Source organism: Psittacula echo (assembly GCF_963264785.1).
Source record: "Psittacula echo genome assembly, chromosome: 1".
In the NCBI taxonomy this organism is placed as follows: domain Eukaryota; kingdom Metazoa; phylum Chordata; class Aves; order Psittaciformes; family Psittacidae; genus Psittacula; species Psittacula echo.
This window is the reverse complement of record NC_137735.1, coordinates 55,547,722-55,567,917: the sequence shown is the minus strand read 5'-3', so window position 1 is coordinate 55,567,917 and position 20,196 is coordinate 55,547,722. Positions and strand designations below refer to the sequence as shown.

The window sequence follows — 20,196 nt, the reverse complement described above, 5'->3', positions numbered from 1 at the left end:
GCACGACGTCGGGGGAAGGCGAAGTTTTTGCACTCGGTAGGTCGGGCTGCCAACGGTTCATTAATCTAATTATGATCGTAATTACCGTAATTGATAACCGTTTTGAACTAAACATACCGGAGTCTGGAAACTAGACGCAGCCCCACGAGTGCCTCCCAAGTGAACATTTCTGATCTGTAGCCCCGCATCAGAAAAGATGCTGGAAATATCTATAAACTATTCAGGTAGAGCATCTGGAAAACAAAGAGGCAGTGTCCACAAACTGAGGGCTTTTTAAGTTATGTTTATGTTTTGCTTTAGTTCACGCAACCTGCTATAATGTCTCTTTCTCATTGCCATTAACTAAAATACCACCCTTCACCTCCCGGGGGGGGGTGTGTGTGTAAAACCAGCACTGTCTCTCTGCCCCCTCCTAAACTTTCCTGGCCCCGAATCGGAAAATTGCCTTACCCCGAGAGGGCCGGGAGGCAGGTACAGCGCCGTGCCCCCGGGCTGCCCCCCCGGGGCGGGGGAACCCTCCCCGGAGGCTGGGATGGGGATGAGCACTCCGCCTTCAGCACAGCTGCGGGCGCCGGGATCACAGGCTGTGAAATTGCCGCCTTAAGTATTTTATTTTATTACTATTATTATTATTTCGGGTTTTAACCTTCCCCCTCCCCCCCGCGAGCAGCGAACGGCGGTGCCGGCAGGCAGCTCACGGCCGCCGGGCGCAGAAGGACACGGTGGCAGCTGGCGGTTCCCCCCTACCCCCCTCCTTTTCCTCTTTATTTCTGTAATTCCTTTTATTTATCCTTTCCTTCCCTTTCCCTCCCTTCTCACACCCCCCCCCCCCGGTGGAGATGGTAGGTGGGCAGCTCCCGGTCTCCGTGTCCCATCCCCGTCCCCTCCGCGGCACCCACCCCCCGCCGCCCCGTGTCGCGTCGTGGCGTGCCGAGTGTGTCCGTGCCCCCCCCCCTTCTCCCGGGGTGGCCGTTATCGCCCCCCGCGCGCGCGCACCCCCTCGGAAATGACTTTCTGTGTTTCAGCTGCGGCAGCTCCCGTGAGGATGCAGGAGGAGCGGCTGCCCGGCCAGGCACCGACGGCGGGAATGCGCCCGGAGCAGGAGGAGCAGGAGGAAGATTAAGCGACAGCCTCCCCAACACCCCTCGCCCCGTCCCTCTCCTCCCGGCCCCCCACCCTCCAGCCCCGTCCCTCCCCGCCGCCCTCCCCGGCCACCATGAACACCAACGTGTGCGTGGAGAGCGGCCCCAACCCCGAGGCGCCGGGGCTGCCCAAGGACAGCCACCTGCCCGAGGGGGCCCTCAACAGCCTTGTGGATTACAACTCGGAGATGGAGAGGTACCGCTCCTTCGCCACCTTCTACAAGACCAACGGCGGCGCCTTCCCGCAGGCGGCCAAGATCGCCCGCATCACCACCCCCATCTTCCCCAGCGCCGCCGCCGCCGCCGCCGCCCGCATCGGCATGTCCCCCTGGAACTGCGACACCGCCACGGCCGCCGCCGCCACCGCCATGCTCTGGGGCAGCGGCGGCGGCGGCGGCGGCGCGGCGGGCGGCGCGAGGAAGCCCTCCTCTGCCGCCGCCGCCTCCGCCTCCGCGGCCGCCGCCGCCGCCTCCTCGCTGCACGCCGGCAGGGGCGGCATGCACCACCGGAGCGACTCGCAGCGGCTGGGCAAGCCCGGCTGCCCGCCGGCCGAGCAGCCCGCCCTGCCCATGGCCAACGGCAACTTCCTGTCCACCCTCTCCCCCGAGCACTGCCGGCCGCTGGCCGGCGAGTGCATGAACAAGCTCAAGTGCGGCGCCGCCGAAGCCGAGATCATGAACCTCCCCGAGCGCGTCGGCACCTTCTCGGCCATCCCGGCGCTGGGTGGGCTCTCCCTGCCCCCCGGGGTCATCGTCATGACGGCCCTGCACTCCCCCGCCGCGGCCTCGGCCGCCGTCACAGACAGCGCCTTCCAGATCGCCAACCTGGCGGACTGCCCGCAGAGCCACGCCTCGGCCTCGCCCGCCTCCGCCCTGGGCGCCGCCGCCGGCGCGGGGGGCGGCGGAGGCAGCGGCGGTGGCGGCGGCGGCGGGGGGGCCAGCGGCGGCGGCAGCGGGGCCGGGGCGGGCAACCCCGCCAAGAAGAAGCGGAAACGCTGCGGGGTGTGCGTGCCCTGCAAGCGGCTCATCAACTGTGGAGTCTGCAGCAGTTGCAGGAACCGCAAAACGGGACACCAGATCTGCAAATTTAGGAAATGTGAAGAGCTTAAGAAAAAACCGGGCACTTCGCTAGAGGTCAGAGGAGATGATTTCTTTTTCCCCAGCCTCCCGCCGTCCCTCCTCAACCCCCTTCCCCCGCCCCTCCAGTGCTTCTTGTCTAGCTTCAAGATGCAGCATCCCTTTTCCGAGGCCTCCTTCAGGCTCTGAGGGTGCCCCCGCCGCGGGCGCGGCCCCCCGCGGCGCTGCCCCGCCGCCCGCCCGCCCGCCCCTTCTCCGCCCCGCAGGGAAGAGAAACACCGCCCCCCGTGGCGCCCCGCCGAGCGCGGCGCCCCCCGGCAGCCGGCCCCGCCGAGGAGGGACCGAGAGCCGCCCCCGAGGGCGACCCGGCCCTGCGGAGCCGGGGGGCGGCCGTGGGGCGCCAGCCCCTCCCCGCCAGCCCGTGGCCGTGACGAAACGCCGCTCGCCTGGTGTACCTGCCGTGCTGTTCCCATAAGACTGCTGGTTCTCTCTGGTTCCTTCTAATTTTCTTCTTCATTCTCATTTTTTAATGGCGGCTCGTGGCGGTCTGTGGGGACAGGGAGGTGGGAAAGTTTCAGCTGAACGCCGTCGGAAGTTTAGGGAAAAGCAATGGCGAGTTCATCTCCAGGTTGGCTGGTAGCAGTTTGTCCGAGACAGACAGCTGGCCCTAGAGCCTGGTGGTCGGTGAAATGTGCCCACGTTAATCCCTTTGGCAGTGTCTTTTACGAAATAACCCACTCACGGTGTATAAAACACATTGGAAAATTAGGACAGGGATGACCAAACTGATTTGTACATGCGGTTATTTTGACAACATGTCCTTGGCACTGGCAACGTATTGTGTTTCTCAAAGCTGTAAGGACAGGTTTCAGGTTCACTGGATGTAGGAGAGACAGGCGGCTCCCATCGCACAGACATTCCAGTTCATGTAGTGGGTACAACAGACAATGGGAAGCCAAATACACAAAACGGCAATGGGCTGATACCATTTGGTGAAGGAAACAAGCAAGGGGAAAGACTAGTAATCATCCTTAATCCCTTATCATTATTAAAATTATAGTGTTGCTGGTAAGACGCACATATCAGATGCGTCTGAAGGTGTCGGGGATGATGGATTTTGTGCAAAGGAGCAGTGTATGCTGGGTGACATCGAGGTTTGTAGTCACAGAAATTAGCAACTAAGTGAGAAATTGCAACTTCCCTCTGTGTGTGTGTGAGCGTGAGCAGGGCTGTTATTCCCTTACTCACTGCTTGTAGGAGTTCTCTTCAAGAAGAAGAAGGAAGTGGGGTAAGGGATTCCAGGGAAAAAGCAGCACCAGGAGCCCATTAATTTGATCAGCATTAAATAAATGGAATAACGGCGTTTGGAGCAATACTGCCATGGGACCAAAGCAACATTGTGGGGTTTAACTGACATTTGGCTGATGCCGTTAACTCTTTCCTGACGAGCCCCATCAAACCAACCAATGAATTCCTCGTCACAAGAGTGAACTGTCCTTGCTGAAAGTTCTGTTTGTAGCTAACCATCCTCCTAGCTCTTTCTTGTGAGCCTGTGGTGACCCACCATCACCTATGCAGAAACCAGGATGGACTCGCAGGTGCTAGAAACTAGGATTGGGTTTTCAGCCCTTGTTTTTCTCAATTATATGCCTTTGTGGGCTTTGTATCAAGTTTGCAAAGAAGACACTTTGTGCCCCGGTCTGTTAATGATGGATTATAGGGAGTACAGCCCAAAAGAGACTCCCCCCAACAAGAGATGTAGAGAATCCCTCCCACACCGCCCCCCAGCAGGGGTGCCTTTGTACGCCAGGTCCCTCATTGGGCTTGCAGACCAGAGCACCGCTGGGATTTAACGTTTGTGATAAATGATGGGTTCTGATGGCTTATCGATTTGTGCAAAGAGTGAGCTATCTCTGGAAGAAACGAATTTGTGCGTTATCAGATCTTCCTATGGGTTTGTGTGCATCTCTGAGCACATTTCCAGAACTTCCTCGCTCCTGACAGAGGTTTTCGACAGCCTTAAAAACTGCTCAGGCGTGTTATGAGAATGCCGCCTGTTAAAACTGTTTAACCACTGTGACTAGTAAAACCCATGGTTTAATTAGCCACTTGTGTACTCTCATAACCACCTGCCTTCACTTCTTTTCTTCACTCTTTCTCTCCCACTCACTCTCTCCTCTTTGTGCTCTGACGGATACATAAACACAAAAACTCCTCTGCTGCTGTACTGGGAGTGGAAGGAAACAGGTTTATCATTCCAGCTGTGGAGGTGTCAGTAAGGCATTGCTTCTCTGCAGGTTGTGTTCCATCACAAGGTTCTGTCACAGGATGTGCTTAATTTCTATGTAGAAACGTGGTTCGTCAGTAGGAGAGGCAGAGTAACTTTCTTATGTGGTAGTTTTCCTTGTATCTTCTCTCCTCTTCCTTTTATTTAAATTAACTAATGAAGAGTGACAGCAGGGCTGCCTGAAGCACGTGTGCAGCTGCGGTGGCTGGCTGCGAGGCCACCAACTGGAAGGGTGTTGGAGAGTGGCAGGGCCTACCTGAGAGCTTGGCAGTGAGCGCAGCTTGCTTTGGCCTCTGCTTCTGGAGGGGCAGCAGCTCCATGTGGGTAATCCACGGTCACCCCCGCAGGCATGGTCCCAGGGCTCACATTCCGTTGTGTACTCGGGAGATTTGTGAATCAGGCTCAACAGTGGCAGCAAGTTGTGGGGATGATTCAAGGCAGGGGGGCGGAACTGTGCTTAAAACTGAAATAAACGAAGAATGAGAATGATACCAGTAAACAGTAAGCTGGCTGATCCCACGGAAACCATTTCTCTCTTTTTCCTTTAAATCTCTTCTTCTACTGGTGCAATGAAGGTGTAGGATATAACTCTCAAGGTTAATACATGGAATCAAAGAAAGATTCACGTGAATGCTTTTCAGGCCCTGACCCTTGCATTTTTAATGGAATGCTTCCCTCCCAGCATTTTTTTTTTTGAGCACTTGAATTATTTTTTTCTCTATTTTTGCTGTACCATTTTCACATTAAAAAGTGTCCCTATGCTCTAGTATTTTTCATAGAATGTTATTACTAGGAAATTTTATGTACAGTAATAATAAATCTATAAAAATAAGATTGACGTCACATTGCACGCTGCCTACTTGTGTATGTATATTCTGTGTTCATTCAGATTTACAGCCGGTTTAAAGAGACATAATCTTTATTTACCCATAGAGAATACTTATTCTCCTCTGATTGGTATACATGTCTGCAACTTCTGCTGCAAGTTATGAAGATTAGGAGCCTGATGTTACTTTATGTCCCCCTTCCTTTGAAGAAAACCATCCTGATTCAGTGTATGAATCTCAGTTGCCCCTCTCCTCATTTTCGTTAGTGTGGCAGCGAAGTCAGGCAGAGTGGCTGACTTGCATTGGCAGGGTCTGATGGGTTCAGCCCAAATGTGAACTCTCTGCTGTTTGTGCATGTTGTCACCATAGCCAGTGCCGCTTGCTTTGTTTGTAACAGCCCCACTAATTGCTATGTGCGCTATTAACGTTTGCATACCAACCTGAAATAATAAATGCCAGCATCCAAGTCCGAGGCATCTCACCTCATTTCAAGCCAGTGAGAGTCTGAGATGGACTTTGCTGGGGATAGGGTTGTGATGATTGATTCCAGCAGGAGTGGCAGCTGATCCTGAAAATCTTAACACCATATGGCATTGCCACGGGGGAGAGAGGCTGCGCTGGCAACCTCCGAACTTGCACTTCGTGTTGTGGTAGCGCATGTGAGTGCTGTTAAGGGAAGACTGCTGAGCTCTGTGGATAGGGGTCAATTAGTAGGGGCCTCAGAGGAAGCAATTTCCCTGCTGTCTATCCAACTTTAAATTACATGCATAAGTTAAGCGACGGCATGATGGAATTGAGTAACATGAGGGGGAACTGAAGAGCTTGATAAGGAGCAGGCAGCTAATGCGATCCAAGTGGCTGGCTGGAAGGTGGAAAGAAAGACCACCCTGTAGCCTGTGTGGCTGTTCTTCACTGCAGTGTTGCTGTATGGCAGTGTTTCTCTCCTCCCTGCCACTGCCTCGTAGCCCTCCATCTCGCTAAGCCTCCACGTGTTAAAACACCATGCAAGCGAGCAAAAAAGCAGTCCTTGTACCGGGGAGTTTACAGGCTGCAGTAAGAACTGCAGTCTGTCCTGAGCGCCATTCACGTTGGCTATCGACTGTAAAGCCCTCATCAGCCTTGAATGCCGGCTTTTTTTTTTCCTCTATCCTCCATGTGTGTGCCTGTTGTGCCCTGCAAGGATGCTCTTGTCTATCTGTTCCCAGGCCTGAACCTGCAGGGAGGGTGCCTGGTGCTGGAACTGGCTGCTGGCACCACACCAGAGCCCTCACCAGGTGACTGCGGTACTCTCAATCGGGGCTTCCAATACGGTCGTGGTGTTGACAGGGAGCGGGGAAGTCAAAAGGCAGGGTGAGGTTTGACCTTTGTTGAGTGTTTTGCAATGGTTTTTGTCACCTTCATCCAGATTTCATGTGTCTGGGATACACATACGATCGGTGATGAATTTTCCTTGTGAAAGGTGATGAACCTTCCTTTCCTCTGGAAGTTCTTGGGGACAGCACAAGGCCCCCTACTGCCACCTTCAGCAGTGTCCCGAGCAGCTGCAGGCATTTTTGCTCTCTGGTGCCTGATTTCTGCCACTTGGAAGTCTCGTTGAATCTATTTGACCTTCTGTGTTAGGATCACATCTTGCAAGGCAGGAATGCATTGCATTTGGTGGGAGACATGGGGTTGAGGAAGATGTTAAGAACCTAGAGGAGTTCGGCCTTTGGTCTCCTTACTGAAGAGTTCTGCCAAATTATGGAACTCAAGGGATAGCCTCAGAGATGGAGTTGGATGTCATCTGGTTTACTGTTTCATATGCTGTTGTTTCCCTTTCCTGGTTGTGATACTTATAAAACAAGGAAAGTGCTCAAATCCCATGACATTAGCATTCAATTTGCTATACACATTATATAAACTGCTGTTTGATATAGTGTAGTTTGTTAAATGTGGGCAAAAATGAAGTTTCTCCTGCCTAAGGAAACCTCTTAGTGGTGGGATTTGGTACTGAACTGAACAGAATTTCAAGGGACACAGCAAAGTTTAAGGCCATTCAAGGGCTTCACAGCCTCTTTCATACAAACACTGCTTTCTACTTGTATTGGAGTGGTGAGGCACTGGAATGGGTTGCCCAGGGAAGTTGTGAATGCTCCGTCCCTGGTGGTGTTCAAGGCCAGCTTGGACAGAGCCTTGGGTGGCATGGTTTAGCGTGAGGTGTGCCTGCCCATGGCAGGGGGGTTGGAACGAGATGATCTTAAGGTCCTTTCCAACCCTAACTATTCTATGATCCTGTGATTGGAAATCTCTTGCTTTAAATCATTGAATTATGATTGTTTGCAGTGAAATTGTCCGTATGGTAAGAGAGGTTAACTGGTTGTGGTGATTCTGCATTTTGATTGCACTGAGTATTTCTTTGCTCGTTTTTCTAAGTACTTGTATAGGTTATGCAGTTGGGGTGTCGGGGTTCTACTCCAGACTTTATATTTCAGTGTCATGACCCTTTAGTCTACTTTTATAAGCTGACATAATGAAATCTCTGTTATTGTTTAGGCTGGACAAGTTGCCTGTGTCATGAGAAAGATGATGAATGAAGCCAGGTTTTCTTCCTAGAGCAGTAATTACCATAATAAGTACTTGTTTCCTTCCCCCCCCGCCCTTAATTGTGTAAGTCACTTTGGACTATGTATTTCACTTAGAGGTGCATAGAACCATTATGACTTGGACTCCTCTGCCAGCTACAGGACTTCTGGAAGATCTTACCAATTCTGTGTTCATACAAAATGTTGTGGACTTACACATCATGCCTCATTCATATAGGGAAACTCAGTTAAGCTAGTAGAGTTGTCAGTATCATTTTATGTACTGCTAATTTGGGGTGGGTAACAGTAAGTAGCTGTATCAATTTTTTGTCTGCCTGATTATGTATATTCATATTACTGGGGTTTTTGGCCACTTCCCATGCAGTTCCGTTTGCTAGGTGGACACATAACACCTTCACTGAAGTCAGGGAAGACCTTGCTCACTTGGAGAATGAATTAAGATGTCAGAAAGCAGTCCTGTTTGAAGAGCAACATCTTGGTTACTGTGTTTTTGGTTTTAAAAGAAATGTGCTCTAAGGGAGTTAAACAAAAGGTAGATACTAATTTCTGTACACCGTGTCATGCGTTTGATGCATAGCAATGACTTAAGAACAGATCCTTTCTGAATACCCTAAAAAAACTTATCTGTAGAAAGAAAACTGGCTTAACATGCATGTATTTTAAGGGTTAGGCTTGGTGAAATATTTCTAAGCAGGCAAACCTAGAATGTACACCTTAAAGTCTCATCAAATACAGCGTAATCCTTTCGATTGCTGGTTGCAGTGGGAAGCAGCTGCTGATTGTGTAGGGAAAGGCTTTAAGATAAGCTTTTCACATGTACCCAAGTGAGCTAGGAGCAATAAGAAAGTAACGGATGTCACCGTAAGAAAGTCCTTGGGACTTGGCCTCGGTTGCTACAATTCTTGAGTCACTTGATTATGTGCTAAAGAAATTATGTGCCAGCAGATGCCATGTCTTCTGAGGAGTACTACCATCTGAAGGAAGTGCTTCTCTGCTTCTGTAGTGTCTGTAGTTTTTGATAGCTCATCTGCTTCGAGTGATTGTACTGAACCACAGCGTCTTGAAGCATGTGGTTTCATTTGGCACTTTTTTTGCTGTTTGGGAGCCCAGCCTGCTGTGTCTGTCTTCTCCCTTCTTTTGGGCACCTTTATTGTTTTTGCACAGCCTTATCTTGTTCAGTCACATGCAAACACCTGTCCTGAAATTGAATTGCTCTGCAGTGTAATCTAAAGTCATCCCCCATTTCAGCATCCTGCGCTTTCTGTTGTGTACTGAGTTATGCTGCACCATACTTTGGATGTGACAGCCATTTAATAATGTTGAAGCCTTAGCTCTGCAGGGGCTAAAAAGATCCCGGCAGGCTTGTTAACTTCTACTCTCAGACATTATGGGAAATATTTTCTCCTCCCCGGAACTCCTAGGCATCCTCTTAATTAACACCATAAAAATCCAGAGCCAGGTATGCACGAAGCCTGTTTTCTCTGCAGTTTTCCAGAGTTTCTCTATTCCTTTCTATTTAACCAGACACTCCAGTGTCAAATGAGATATGAGAACATAAAAGGAATAAAGGGTCATGTTGGATACTGCATTCTTGGTGGGCAGCAAACCCATCAAATGCCTTTCCCTTACTCACCATAGGATTTTATTCTTTCCCGTGTTCTACTCAGTATTTTCCTTTATCTCAGTCTCTGAAGTGTTAGGCATTTTAAAACGTTGCACCTCTCCTCTCTCAGGGCAGTATTCCTTTCAGTTCCAAACTGCTGTGGTCTGCGTACAATGGTAGTGCTGAAGATGGCAGTGAGATCTCCCCGGTGTAAAGAGCGTGAAATGCTGCTATGAGCTGGAGATTTGCCATTAGTAATTCAGGTGAGGCAGTTGAAGACCTTATTGGTAAACTTCTTCCCAACACTTCTTCATGGGAAGGCCAAGACTTCATACAGCAGAAGAGGCTTTCCATGTGCCCTTGTTGATAAAGTTATCCAGTTGCTTCAATTAATTTTTTTAATTGACTAGAATTTATGGAGACAATGTGGGTATCGGGGTGAGCAAGTGGTATAGGAGGAGTTGCATGATCCAGACAAGTTCTTCAAGACCTAAGGAAATGATAAAAGCAGACAGACAGACAGGCTGACAAATGTGAAAGGGAGAGGGGATGCTTGAAAATGAGTGGCTGAAAATAATGATTTGTTGCACGAGGACGTAGAGGTTTCTTCAGTGGTGTATACTGCTTGTTCTAGGGAGGCTGGAGCATACTGACAGCACATCAGTCTGCACTATGTTAACACAAAGAATTTGCTCCATTGCCATGAAAGAAATATCCCAAAACAATTGTGGTTCATTAGCATCCATCCTTCTGCACATCCTAACAGCTGAGGATTGCAAAGGTGGTGCAGTCACCTTGGCAGTTACAGGCTTGGCAGAGGGCTGAAGAGCTTTAGCCATCTGTGTAGAAGGGACAAGGAGGGCAGAGCGTGATTGTCGTGGTACAGTTAGAGAGGTCAGGAATGGAGAAGGAGAGGCAAGGAGTGTATGTTGTTAAATATGTGATCTTCAAAGTGAGCAGCATCAGTCAAACAAAGGCTCTTGATTTTGGAGTGAACAAAAGAAGAGAAAATATATTTAGAAGGGTCGTGGGTTTGAATAGCTAACCACCAGGGAGTGGGTGGGTGCAGACTCGATGGCACAAGCTTAGTAATGATGTAAAACCTCTTCTCTCTAAGTCATCCATTCATCTGAGCTCTGGGAGGCACTGATCACAGTTGTCTGGTTGCTTGGAAGCTGATGTAAAGTAAATTGGAGGTCAAAGTCCAGCAGAGGTGACAGTGTCATGAAAATAATCACTGAGATGGGTCTTAATTGTCATCCTTGAAAATTTCAGAAGACATACCCAGGAATGAATGAGATTCAGAGCCATTAATAATCTTTTAATGTTTCCCCCTCCAATCAGGAGTCGTGGTGACCTGCTGTATAAGAGTTTGCATTGCCGATCCTCTCCCTGCATCTAATGGGACAATACATGATGCTCTCAGGCTCTGAGGAATACAGCCAAGCTGGCACCTGTAATTAGTCTTGGGCATTGGCTGAAAATACTCCCTCAGTGCAGGTCCAGGTATTGCATTTGGGTGAATTTATATATTCTTTTCTCACCCATTCTATTCTCCTCATCCCCTCCCCCCCCCCAAATTTTGCAGAAAAAGAAACAAGCGGAGTCCAGGCATTTACTGGATATATTTTTCACTGGCTGTTTTATCAACAGTGTATGAAAAATCCCAAAGGACAGAAGCAGTTAGCTAACCAATGAGGCATCATAGCCGGTTTTAGGTTCCGTGCAGGAGAAAAAGATGCTGAAGCCCCAGCAGCTCTAGGGGAAAGAGATTTAAATTTAGGTTTGGTACTGAGAAACGTGCCTCCCCTCTGCTGGGAGACCAGTCTGTAAGAGAATATTGTACCCCAGAGCAGCAGTTTGGATGATGATAGAGATGTCAGCCTGCGAGTGCAAAGACTTGTACCACTGGATGACGAACCAGCAGGGATTTCTCATTAATGGAATGAATGTTAACAAGAATAATTCTGTTTTGTGAGCTTGTGTGTGTGTGAAGGATAAATGATAGGGACTGATGGATGGTCTTCACAGAGATTTGATTAGGGAAAAGGTGAATGGCAGTGTGTGTGTGTGTGAGAGAGAGGGGGAGGTGTATGCACGTGGTACATCCATTGCAGAAGGCAGGCACACTTCTAGTTGATAATATCTGACAGAAGAGTGTCAGCAGAAGTAACCAGGCATGTCCTAGGTGAAAGCAGAAGCTAAGCGGTGATGTGAATGTTCCATTTTTAGTGTCTTTCGCATTGTAGGGTCTTGGGTTTCATTTTGCATGGTGGTAACAAGCCTGCATCCAAGAATTGCTCTGTAAAAGTTTTCTCGGTAACAGAGGTTTCTGCTTTATGCTGATAAAACATTTGGCTGTTTGATACTGATTCCCATAGTCAGTATGGGAGCACTGAGTGACAGATTTTCAGACCTGCTTAGCATCAGTCTTGGCTCTGAAGTAACACTGTGTTAGAGCTAGTACATGCCTGTCCCCATCCCTGAAAAAGCAGGAGACAGGCCAGACCTACTGGTTGAGAGGCCGGACAAGCAGAACCGACAGAAACAGTCCCTCACCCGGCCTGAGGCCTTCGGATCCTGCTGGAATGCAAATAATAAATAATAAAAGAAAGCAAAATAGCCACATAAGCTCAACAGGCACTCTGACAGGCTTAGCAGCTCCATCCTCAGGTACAGGGATAGCCAAAAACCCAGAGGGACTGCACAAACTAGTCAAGAGGGATGTAGGAATAAGGAAAGAAATGTGAATCCCCTTTGGCAGTGAGATATGAGAGACCCCGTAACCTGAAAACCCAAACCTCTGATGTCTTCCCTGCTGCCTTTGCCAGAAAGCTGTTAGGAGCTCCCATTTGAGGCCGGAGCATGGCCAGCTGGAACATGGCTGCAGGGTAGCAGACAGCAGGAGTTCCCGACCCTGGCTTGCCCAGTGCTGCCAGCCCCACGTGCGGGATGCCAGGCACGGGGAAGCCGGCGGCCAAGCCGGCTGCTCCTCTTGGGAGCAAGTGGAACACCAGAGGTGGAGACTTGGCTCCATCCCTCATCTTGCTGGCCAAAAGAGCTGTGCTGGCACAAGGGAGGGAGTGTGCTGGAAGGCGACCACAGCCAATTACTGCCAGCCCAAGAGAGAAAGGGGAGAGGAAATGTGTTCCTTTCCAGGGCTCTGCCTGCATCCTGGGGTGATGCTTGTGCCTGCCAGCCTCAGTGCAAGCAATGCTTAGCGGCTGGAGCTGCCCCCTGGGGATTTCAAGGCCAGTGGTGGAGTGTGTGAGCTGCTCCACTGAAAGCTAGCATGTCTGCTCTTAGCTGTAGGTGAGAGGGGTTCCGTTACTAGCATTTCCTGGGACTGAGCTGCTTCTCTTTGACAGCATTAGTCTGGATTCCTTATGATTTCTGATCTGTATTTGCCATCTGTTTTCCCCAGTGGTGTTATGCATTTTTTCAGATCAGAAAAGTGAAATTGTTTACCCATTCCCTAAGTTTAATCTCATATATAAAGTGAAAAAAAAATTAATGTATAAAATAAACTATGGTGTGTACTGAATGTAAATGAGGGACACGTTTGCTCATTCTTTCTCCTGTGGAGAAAAAGAAAGGAAAAAAAAAGAAAATTACTCCTCAGACTAATCCTGTTGATTTAGTTGGGGAGTTACTGCCTGCTGCTGGTGCCGAGTCTAAGTGGCAGGATCTGGCCCTACACTGGCAGGTTTCTGTGCCCGTGGGCATAAATCCTTTATTCCTCAGCTATCCCCACTGAAGCCCCCTGAGGTTACCTCTAAGTGAGCTATTTGAGAGCAGTTGGGTTTTCGAAACACATCCCCGACTTAGGAATACATTTTTTTGGTTTCAATTTGCAGTGTCCCGTGGCAGAGGTTTACTTTTTACTTGCTGGAGCTGGCGGCAGAGAAAGTCAAATGAGTTTCCTAATCTGGTATGTTCTAAATCTGGTTTGTCTCAAATACGGTCAGAGATACGCAGCACAAGTGAAAAAATAACTGCCAGCACACAGATGCACGTCCTCTCGGAGCAAATAAAGCTGACTTTTAAAATAAATGTTAAATCTCATCCTTGCTATGCGGGGAGACAGGCCCCTCGCTCAGGTGTGGGGGGAGCTATTTTAAGGTGGGCTATGGAAGCAAACTCACAACCGAGCGTCTGACCTGGCATACGTGTCCTTTTTTATCTGCTAAGTCCAATAATAAGCTTGTTATTAGAGGACATCTGTTACTGCCTGATAACACGTACAGCGAGCAGGAGCGCAGCGTTGGTGGGCAGCCAGGGATTTTGGCAGCTGTGGGAAGCAGCAGCTTCATGGACTGTTTCACACCTCACCCAGAGCCGGCATGTCCCTCCCATGGGCCTGTGGCCGGCTGGAAGGATGCCAGGGGTTTGAGGCGTGAGCTGTTCCCATGCAGAGCCAGCGTGCACGTGTGCCCAAGCTGTGGCGTGCACAGGAGCAGCATCTCGTCCCCCTGCAGCCATAGCCAGCCCCCTCCGTGTCGGCATGGTGGGGTTCTCGTTGTCCATCCAGGGCTGGGAAAACCCTTCCGGCCGCTGGGCTCTGCCTTTTCCTTCCTCCCACATTTCCAGGAGATGCAATTCACACCTTTTTCTTGCCCCTGCGCCTCCTTGCCTGAAGAAAAACATTCAAGGAGACTCTTGTGTGAACTGAATCTGAGCATCTAGAGGTTTTCCCCAAAGTCATTGATGTAGGTAATGTATATTTATGAGTGGAACAAAGTAGGCCATAGATACTTTCAAAGGCCGCTTTCCTGTCAGGGTAGCTCTGTATTTAGGCAGGTAAGGAGAGGAGATGCTGTCCAGACCACATTCACCAGTGGCAGAGCAGGCTGGCACAGGAGAGGCGGCAGGCACCCACCCGCCAGCCAGTGGGCTGCCTTTGCCACTGGGACAGTGCCTGCCAGAGGGTCAGGACACGGTGTTGCTCTGTGTGTCAGGAGATCGCATTGCTCTGCTGGGTGCTGGTGTGTGTCAGTGAGACACACAGCCCCATGCCAGCCCCGAGGCTGGGTCTGTGCCTCCAAATGTGCCCTGCAGCCTGGTGGCTGGCTGGGGAAGGGTCTTTCCAGAGGGAATCTGGGTATGGAAAGTGAGTTTTGGAGCACATGGATTCACACCAGATTCTGTACTGTTTATGTGTGAGTAATGCTGTGTGTATGTTTGATGTCATTTCCAGCATGATCAACCTGATACCTAAATTAGCTTGCAGCGCTGGAAATACAAGGTTGCTACATGTGAAAGGACAGTTTGCTTTCTTGTGGGCAGTTGTGTAAGTTTTGAGGGACTGATTCAGTGTGTACCCCACATTTGCACAGATGTGAGAAAAGCATACAGTCCCCGGTTTGTGGCCAGTGGTGCTCAGCGTTTGCTGTGCAGGGCTGCTGATTGATCCAAATTACGTTTTGTGTAGGGGCTGTGACTTTCCAGCTGAACCTTTTGGCCACCATGGAGCACCAGACTTCTCTGTCTCTGATCATAGAACTGTATATGTACATGTGTATTGAGATACGCAAACACTCATAGACATGTATGTAACTTAGCGGGACAAATTTCATGCTATACATCCACTGGCCTAAGTGCCAAACTGCTCCTCTGGAAGGTATTTCAAGAAGGGATTGTCCTCCAGGGTGAAAAGCTCGTGTGAGGTTCTGTGCAAACCTTGTTGAGGTCATTTCTTCATGTGTGCCCAGCACTAGTCCCACTGCTTTGGGAAATCCACTGGTTTATTTGCCTTGCCATGTGAATTTAAGATTTCATTAAGGGCAAAGTTCCTTCACCACTGTCTGTTTGTGTGGTTGTGCAGGTCTCTATAAAGACTGTCAGGTAGCCCGGATCGTGTTGAATGTACCTCAGCTGCCGCATACTGTCCGAAAGGCCTCTGTTGAGCTGGATCATTTCAGCCAGGGCTCCTCAAGAGGAATAAGGAGAGACAATAATTTGCTGTAGCCATCATGTGAGTTTGATTCAATGAGGGCAGGGTTTTTGCTCATGGATCAAACATCAAAGGATTCTTACTTAATGCAACATCTTTTAACATCAGTAAAGTATTAGATCATAATCATGTAGTGCTCGGATATGTTTTATTATTCTACTTTATTTCTGAATGTGGTTCACCTCAACACATCTGATTCCCTAGCCTGGCAGAAAATAATAATACAGATGACTTACAGTGAGTCTTGGTTATGCAGCTGTGAATTTGGGACATCCTGAGCAGCAGCGGACAACTTTCCTGATTCCTGATCTCTTTAAGGTGGCTGTGAGCTGCAAGACCCAGAGAGTCAAGGAGGCAGGCATCTCTGGTAGGTTTTGTAGGCATGAGCTTGCCAAGGGATGGGGCTGTCACCCCTTGCCTTACTCCATCAGTTTGTCGGTCACCTGGAGGGGGATGTGGGAAGCATCATTCTTCAAGGAATGCTTTTGCAGTGAAGATACAGAGCTCAGCTGTCAAATTGGAGAATCTGGTGAGGAATTTACAGCACCTGCCAGTGCATGCACACACACACATCTAGCAAGGGTCTGCTTTTACATTTCTGCGGGGGGCAACCGGGACAGATGAATAGGTATCATTTTTCTTTTGCCACTTAATTGAAGGGTTTTTTAACTATTCTGTTGGTTTAGGTTGCCCTTTTTACCTACTCCTCCAAAAATGTAGTGCCCTCGGTGCGCTGTGTGAAGCTGATATTTCAAGGCAACAATTAAAATCTCAAATTTCAGATGTTTGAGCTACATCTTTTGCAGTGAAAGCTGGCAAGAAGGGAACAGAATAGGGAGTTTGAAAGCATGGAAGGTCATTTCATCCTGGGTTTGCGCAGGGATAAATCCTCTTGAGCACCACACTTTATGGCATTACCCGCTCGGAGGAGCCAGGGCTGCGGGTTTCTGAGCATCCTCCTGGGAGCGAGCCTGCCGTTTGTCAGCATTTGCATCGGCACGAGCAGTGAAGGCTTTTACAGCAAACCCACACTGATCAGCTCTGGTTCTGCTCCTCGCCACCCCTCCCCAGGCTTCCGGGGGAATCTGTCTTTCCTGTCACTCAGGATAACGATTTGCCGCTGGCAGCACAGAGATCCAGAAATGTGCTGTAATCTTGCCAAGAATTTGATTCCCCAGCTGGGACTCCCGGATTTATACAGCCAGGCGGTAGATGGTCATTGCACTTAAGCTTGTATGTTGGTGTGCTGAACCACTAAATGGGCTGAAGGGTCTGTTTCTGTCTGGAAATAACCTTGATCCTTGGAGTGGTAAAATCTATGGGTTTCATCACATAAATTGGTTTAGATTTAATGCGATCCACCTCCTCAATTTTAAAAGCTTTCTTTTTTAAGTGTGGATTAATAATTCATTCCAAAAATAGGGAGTTAGCGCAATGGATATTTAATTGTAAATGTGTATCTTTAATTAGAACTTGGTACGCAGATGCAAAATTCCTTATCTGGTAGCTTTTCAAAAGCACACATATTAAACCACAGCTTTGCCCTTCAGAAGTGTTATTCTGTGTATTTAAAGGTCTGAATGACCTTTTAATCAGACATTGCACCTTTACTTCCAGCTGATATGACAATGTCTGACCGTGACTCAACCTGATGGTGCAAGAAAATAAATAAAGGCCATCTCAGTCACTACATCTTTAAATCTCTGTGTCTAGCTGTGGTTTTGTGTTTAGGCAGATGGACCCACAGCGGAGTATTATGTTTAGTTTTCAGGCGAAGACAATCTATTGAGTTTAATACGTTTGCATGTTTGGCTGTTCTTTTGAGATCAATTTATCTGTGTGATTGTTTCCTGTCATTCCGAACTCCAGCCTCTTCTGCAGTTCAGCCTCCTTATAAATTATAAATCTGTATACCTCACTCTCAGCAGCCATCTTACAGCCCACACAGGCTGGTGCGGATGGTCTAGCAATTGCATTAGCTCTCCTCGGTGTACCCGGGGAGGAGGGCTGCTGTGCTTTGTCACTACTTGTGCTTATGCTAAACACCTGTAATGGGGCAGAACAGGGACTGGTAAAGATGGGTATGAGCAATTCCTGCTTTTGGACCACTGACACATAGAAAACTCAAACTGGTCAGGGCAGTTATATTGAACAAACCTCGAAACAAAGCTCGCTCTTTGTCTTTGCAAGTTAAGTTTTGGATGATTTATTAAAGCTTAACATTTGTTGAGGGGAAGCGGGTATTGAATTGACCACACAGGTCAAACTTCTGGTGGCACAGCAGAAATATCTTTGTCTCTGGTATTTCCATGGGTATGAGTGATAGACATAACAATAACAGCTCACTTTTTATATGTCTTTTACAAAAAGAAGAGCCATGTACTGCTTGAGCCTGATTATCACAAAATGGGCTAATTATTCAACAAAAAATACTTGCCATACTAATGAGCAGTTCCTGCAGTTCAGAAAGAAATATTCTGACATCGAGTACAATGCACACTGTAGGCTCCACGATTTCTTGGATTTTTATTTAAAAACTAGGGAAACATTTAAAAGGTTCTCTCTGAAACAAAAATGAAAGAATTCCTTCAAAGGGAGACATGGTATTTATCTGTGACACCAGCAAAATCAGTGAAGACTCTTTCATCACAAATATTTATTTGCAAATTCACGGAGTTTTGCTTTTAGGGGGATATCGTCAGGTGTGATGCTACTATCTGTGGACAGTTCTCAGTGAAAAAAAGTACTTGTGAGCTGGGACTGACTGATACAAACTCATCTCAGGGCTCGCTCTTGCCTCCCTGGTCAGAACCTAGTCATGAGTTCTGCAGAAGAGACATGTGGGTGGATGATTTCAAGAGCACTTTCAGCGTCTTCTGATTCTGAAGGAAACTGAGGGCCAGAAGTACCTCACAGGGGTGACATAGCCCTTGCAGGCTCAGCGCTTCAGTGTCTCTTGTATGTTGTACTTTAGAGTTGTGAAAGGAACTTGCCTGTACTCAAATGTGCGTGGAGGCACCTGAATGCAAGTGGGTATCGTTTGAGAGGGAACAGCAGGCGGAGAGAAGCAGGGGGTAGCAACTCTGCAAATAGACTGTTTCTATGTAAGCCAAGGTCCAGCATGTGTGCAGAAGAAAGTACTTAGGCAGTCTGGACAGCCCCCCTGGCACCCCCCAAGACAGTTAGGATGTTTCTTTCTCTGAAATGGAGTCAAGGATGTGCTTAAGTGCATTCTGCATTGCAGCCTTAATGTGGAATGGTGCGACCGGCCTGAGGTTTGAAAACATTATCCTCAGCTCCCAAGGCATCTGTAGACACAGCATAAAGTGATCTGAATGACAGATCCATGCCTTCATTATTCCCCTGTCAAAAGAAGTATTCTTACCAAAGCATGTACCTAACCTGCAAACCCACCAAGACATAACTGTATATCCAATATGCCAAGGCACAGGCAAAAACCCTTGTACAACTGTGTGGTTATTCTAAAAGCACTGTCTGTTTTCCAGGATTCTTTTCTTTAGCAATATTTACATTTCCATGACTACTTTGGTTAACTAAGGAGAGGACAGCACGTTAGGTGTGTTGTATACTGAATACGATGTCTCACGTGTGATCCTAAAATGGTGTGTTTGGGGAAAGGATGTGTCTATGAATTGTCAAGCAATGCGAGGCATCGTGCTGTTCCTAGATAACTGAAAGTATGCCTAAAATGTAAAGGAAAGAACAACTAGAAGAACTCAAGTATGCCAATGCCGCAAAAGAAAGCTTAACTTGTTTTCTTGCTTTTTTTTTAGAGAACACCTGTTCCCAGCGCTGAAGCATTCCGATGGTTCTTTTAAGCAGTAGTGTATCTTATTTTCAAGGCATTCGGAAGTGAATGGCAAGCTAAAGTCTTGTTTTAAGAAACTGCTTAGTCCACCATTGAAGAATATACTCAGACACTATTTTCATTTATGTATAGGGGTTTCCTCAAAAGCAAAAAGTCAAAAATCTGGGAGCCTGGGGAATTGGCCAGCTTCTTCACGTTCAGTCCACCGACTCTTTCTTTGGTGTAACTTAGCTATTCTAGTGAAGTTGTTGTCTATTTTTAAAGTGGCTGTAAAAAAAAAGAAAAAAAAAGTTTGGGTAAACCCCTGCTATAAAGTCATGTATCTTTGAAAAGTAACATATCTATACTTCATTTTCAAATATATGTGTTTCGGTACTGTAAACTGTACAGATAGCCGCTTGTATTTTGTGTGTTTAGACACAAGGAGACAATCACGTCTGAGCATCAATGGAGATTAATGGTTTGTACACAATGGTGTGGTTCTGCGAGTTAAATCCGGAGCAATAAATTCTAGCTTTAACTATTATTTTGCTAGTTGTTTAGCAGCAGCAGCAACAACAGCAACACTGTTTTACCATGCATCCTTCCATAGAGACTTGATGCCAAGTTTCCCAAGATAAAAAGGTGGTGACACATCTAGCTATTACCTTCTGTCGTGGTGGTGTAAGAGGGGAAGACATAACATTTGAAAGCACTGTATTAGAGTAGTGGTTTGTGCACTTGCATTGCTTCCAAAGGAGCTTTACAGAGGGGTATCTCTCCAAAAATGCTGCCTGGTGTCTGACTCGGCTTTCGCTGTCTTCTGGCGTGGAACGCCCAGCATGGGCCGATGTGTGAAGTCAGTCATCTATATAAAGATTGCTCTAGAATGCAAAGCAAAGTGAGTACGAGACCTTA

At 48.1% G+C, this 20,196-nt stretch overlaps 1 protein-coding gene across 1 annotated transcript; it reads left to right on the top strand.

Moving 5' to 3' along the window:
- Positions 1–1,216: 1,216 nt before the first annotated feature.
- CXXC4 (CXXC finger protein 4) lies at positions 1,217–19,309 on the top strand (the record flags this gene model as incomplete). Its single annotated transcript, XM_080638046.1, has 2 exons — positions 1,217–2,275; positions 19,265–19,309. The coding sequence occupies 2 exons, from the start codon at positions 1,217–1,219 to the stop codon at positions 19,307–19,309; spliced, it is 1,104 nt and encodes a 367-aa protein (XP_080494172.1).
- Positions 19,310–20,196: the final 887 nt, after the last annotated feature.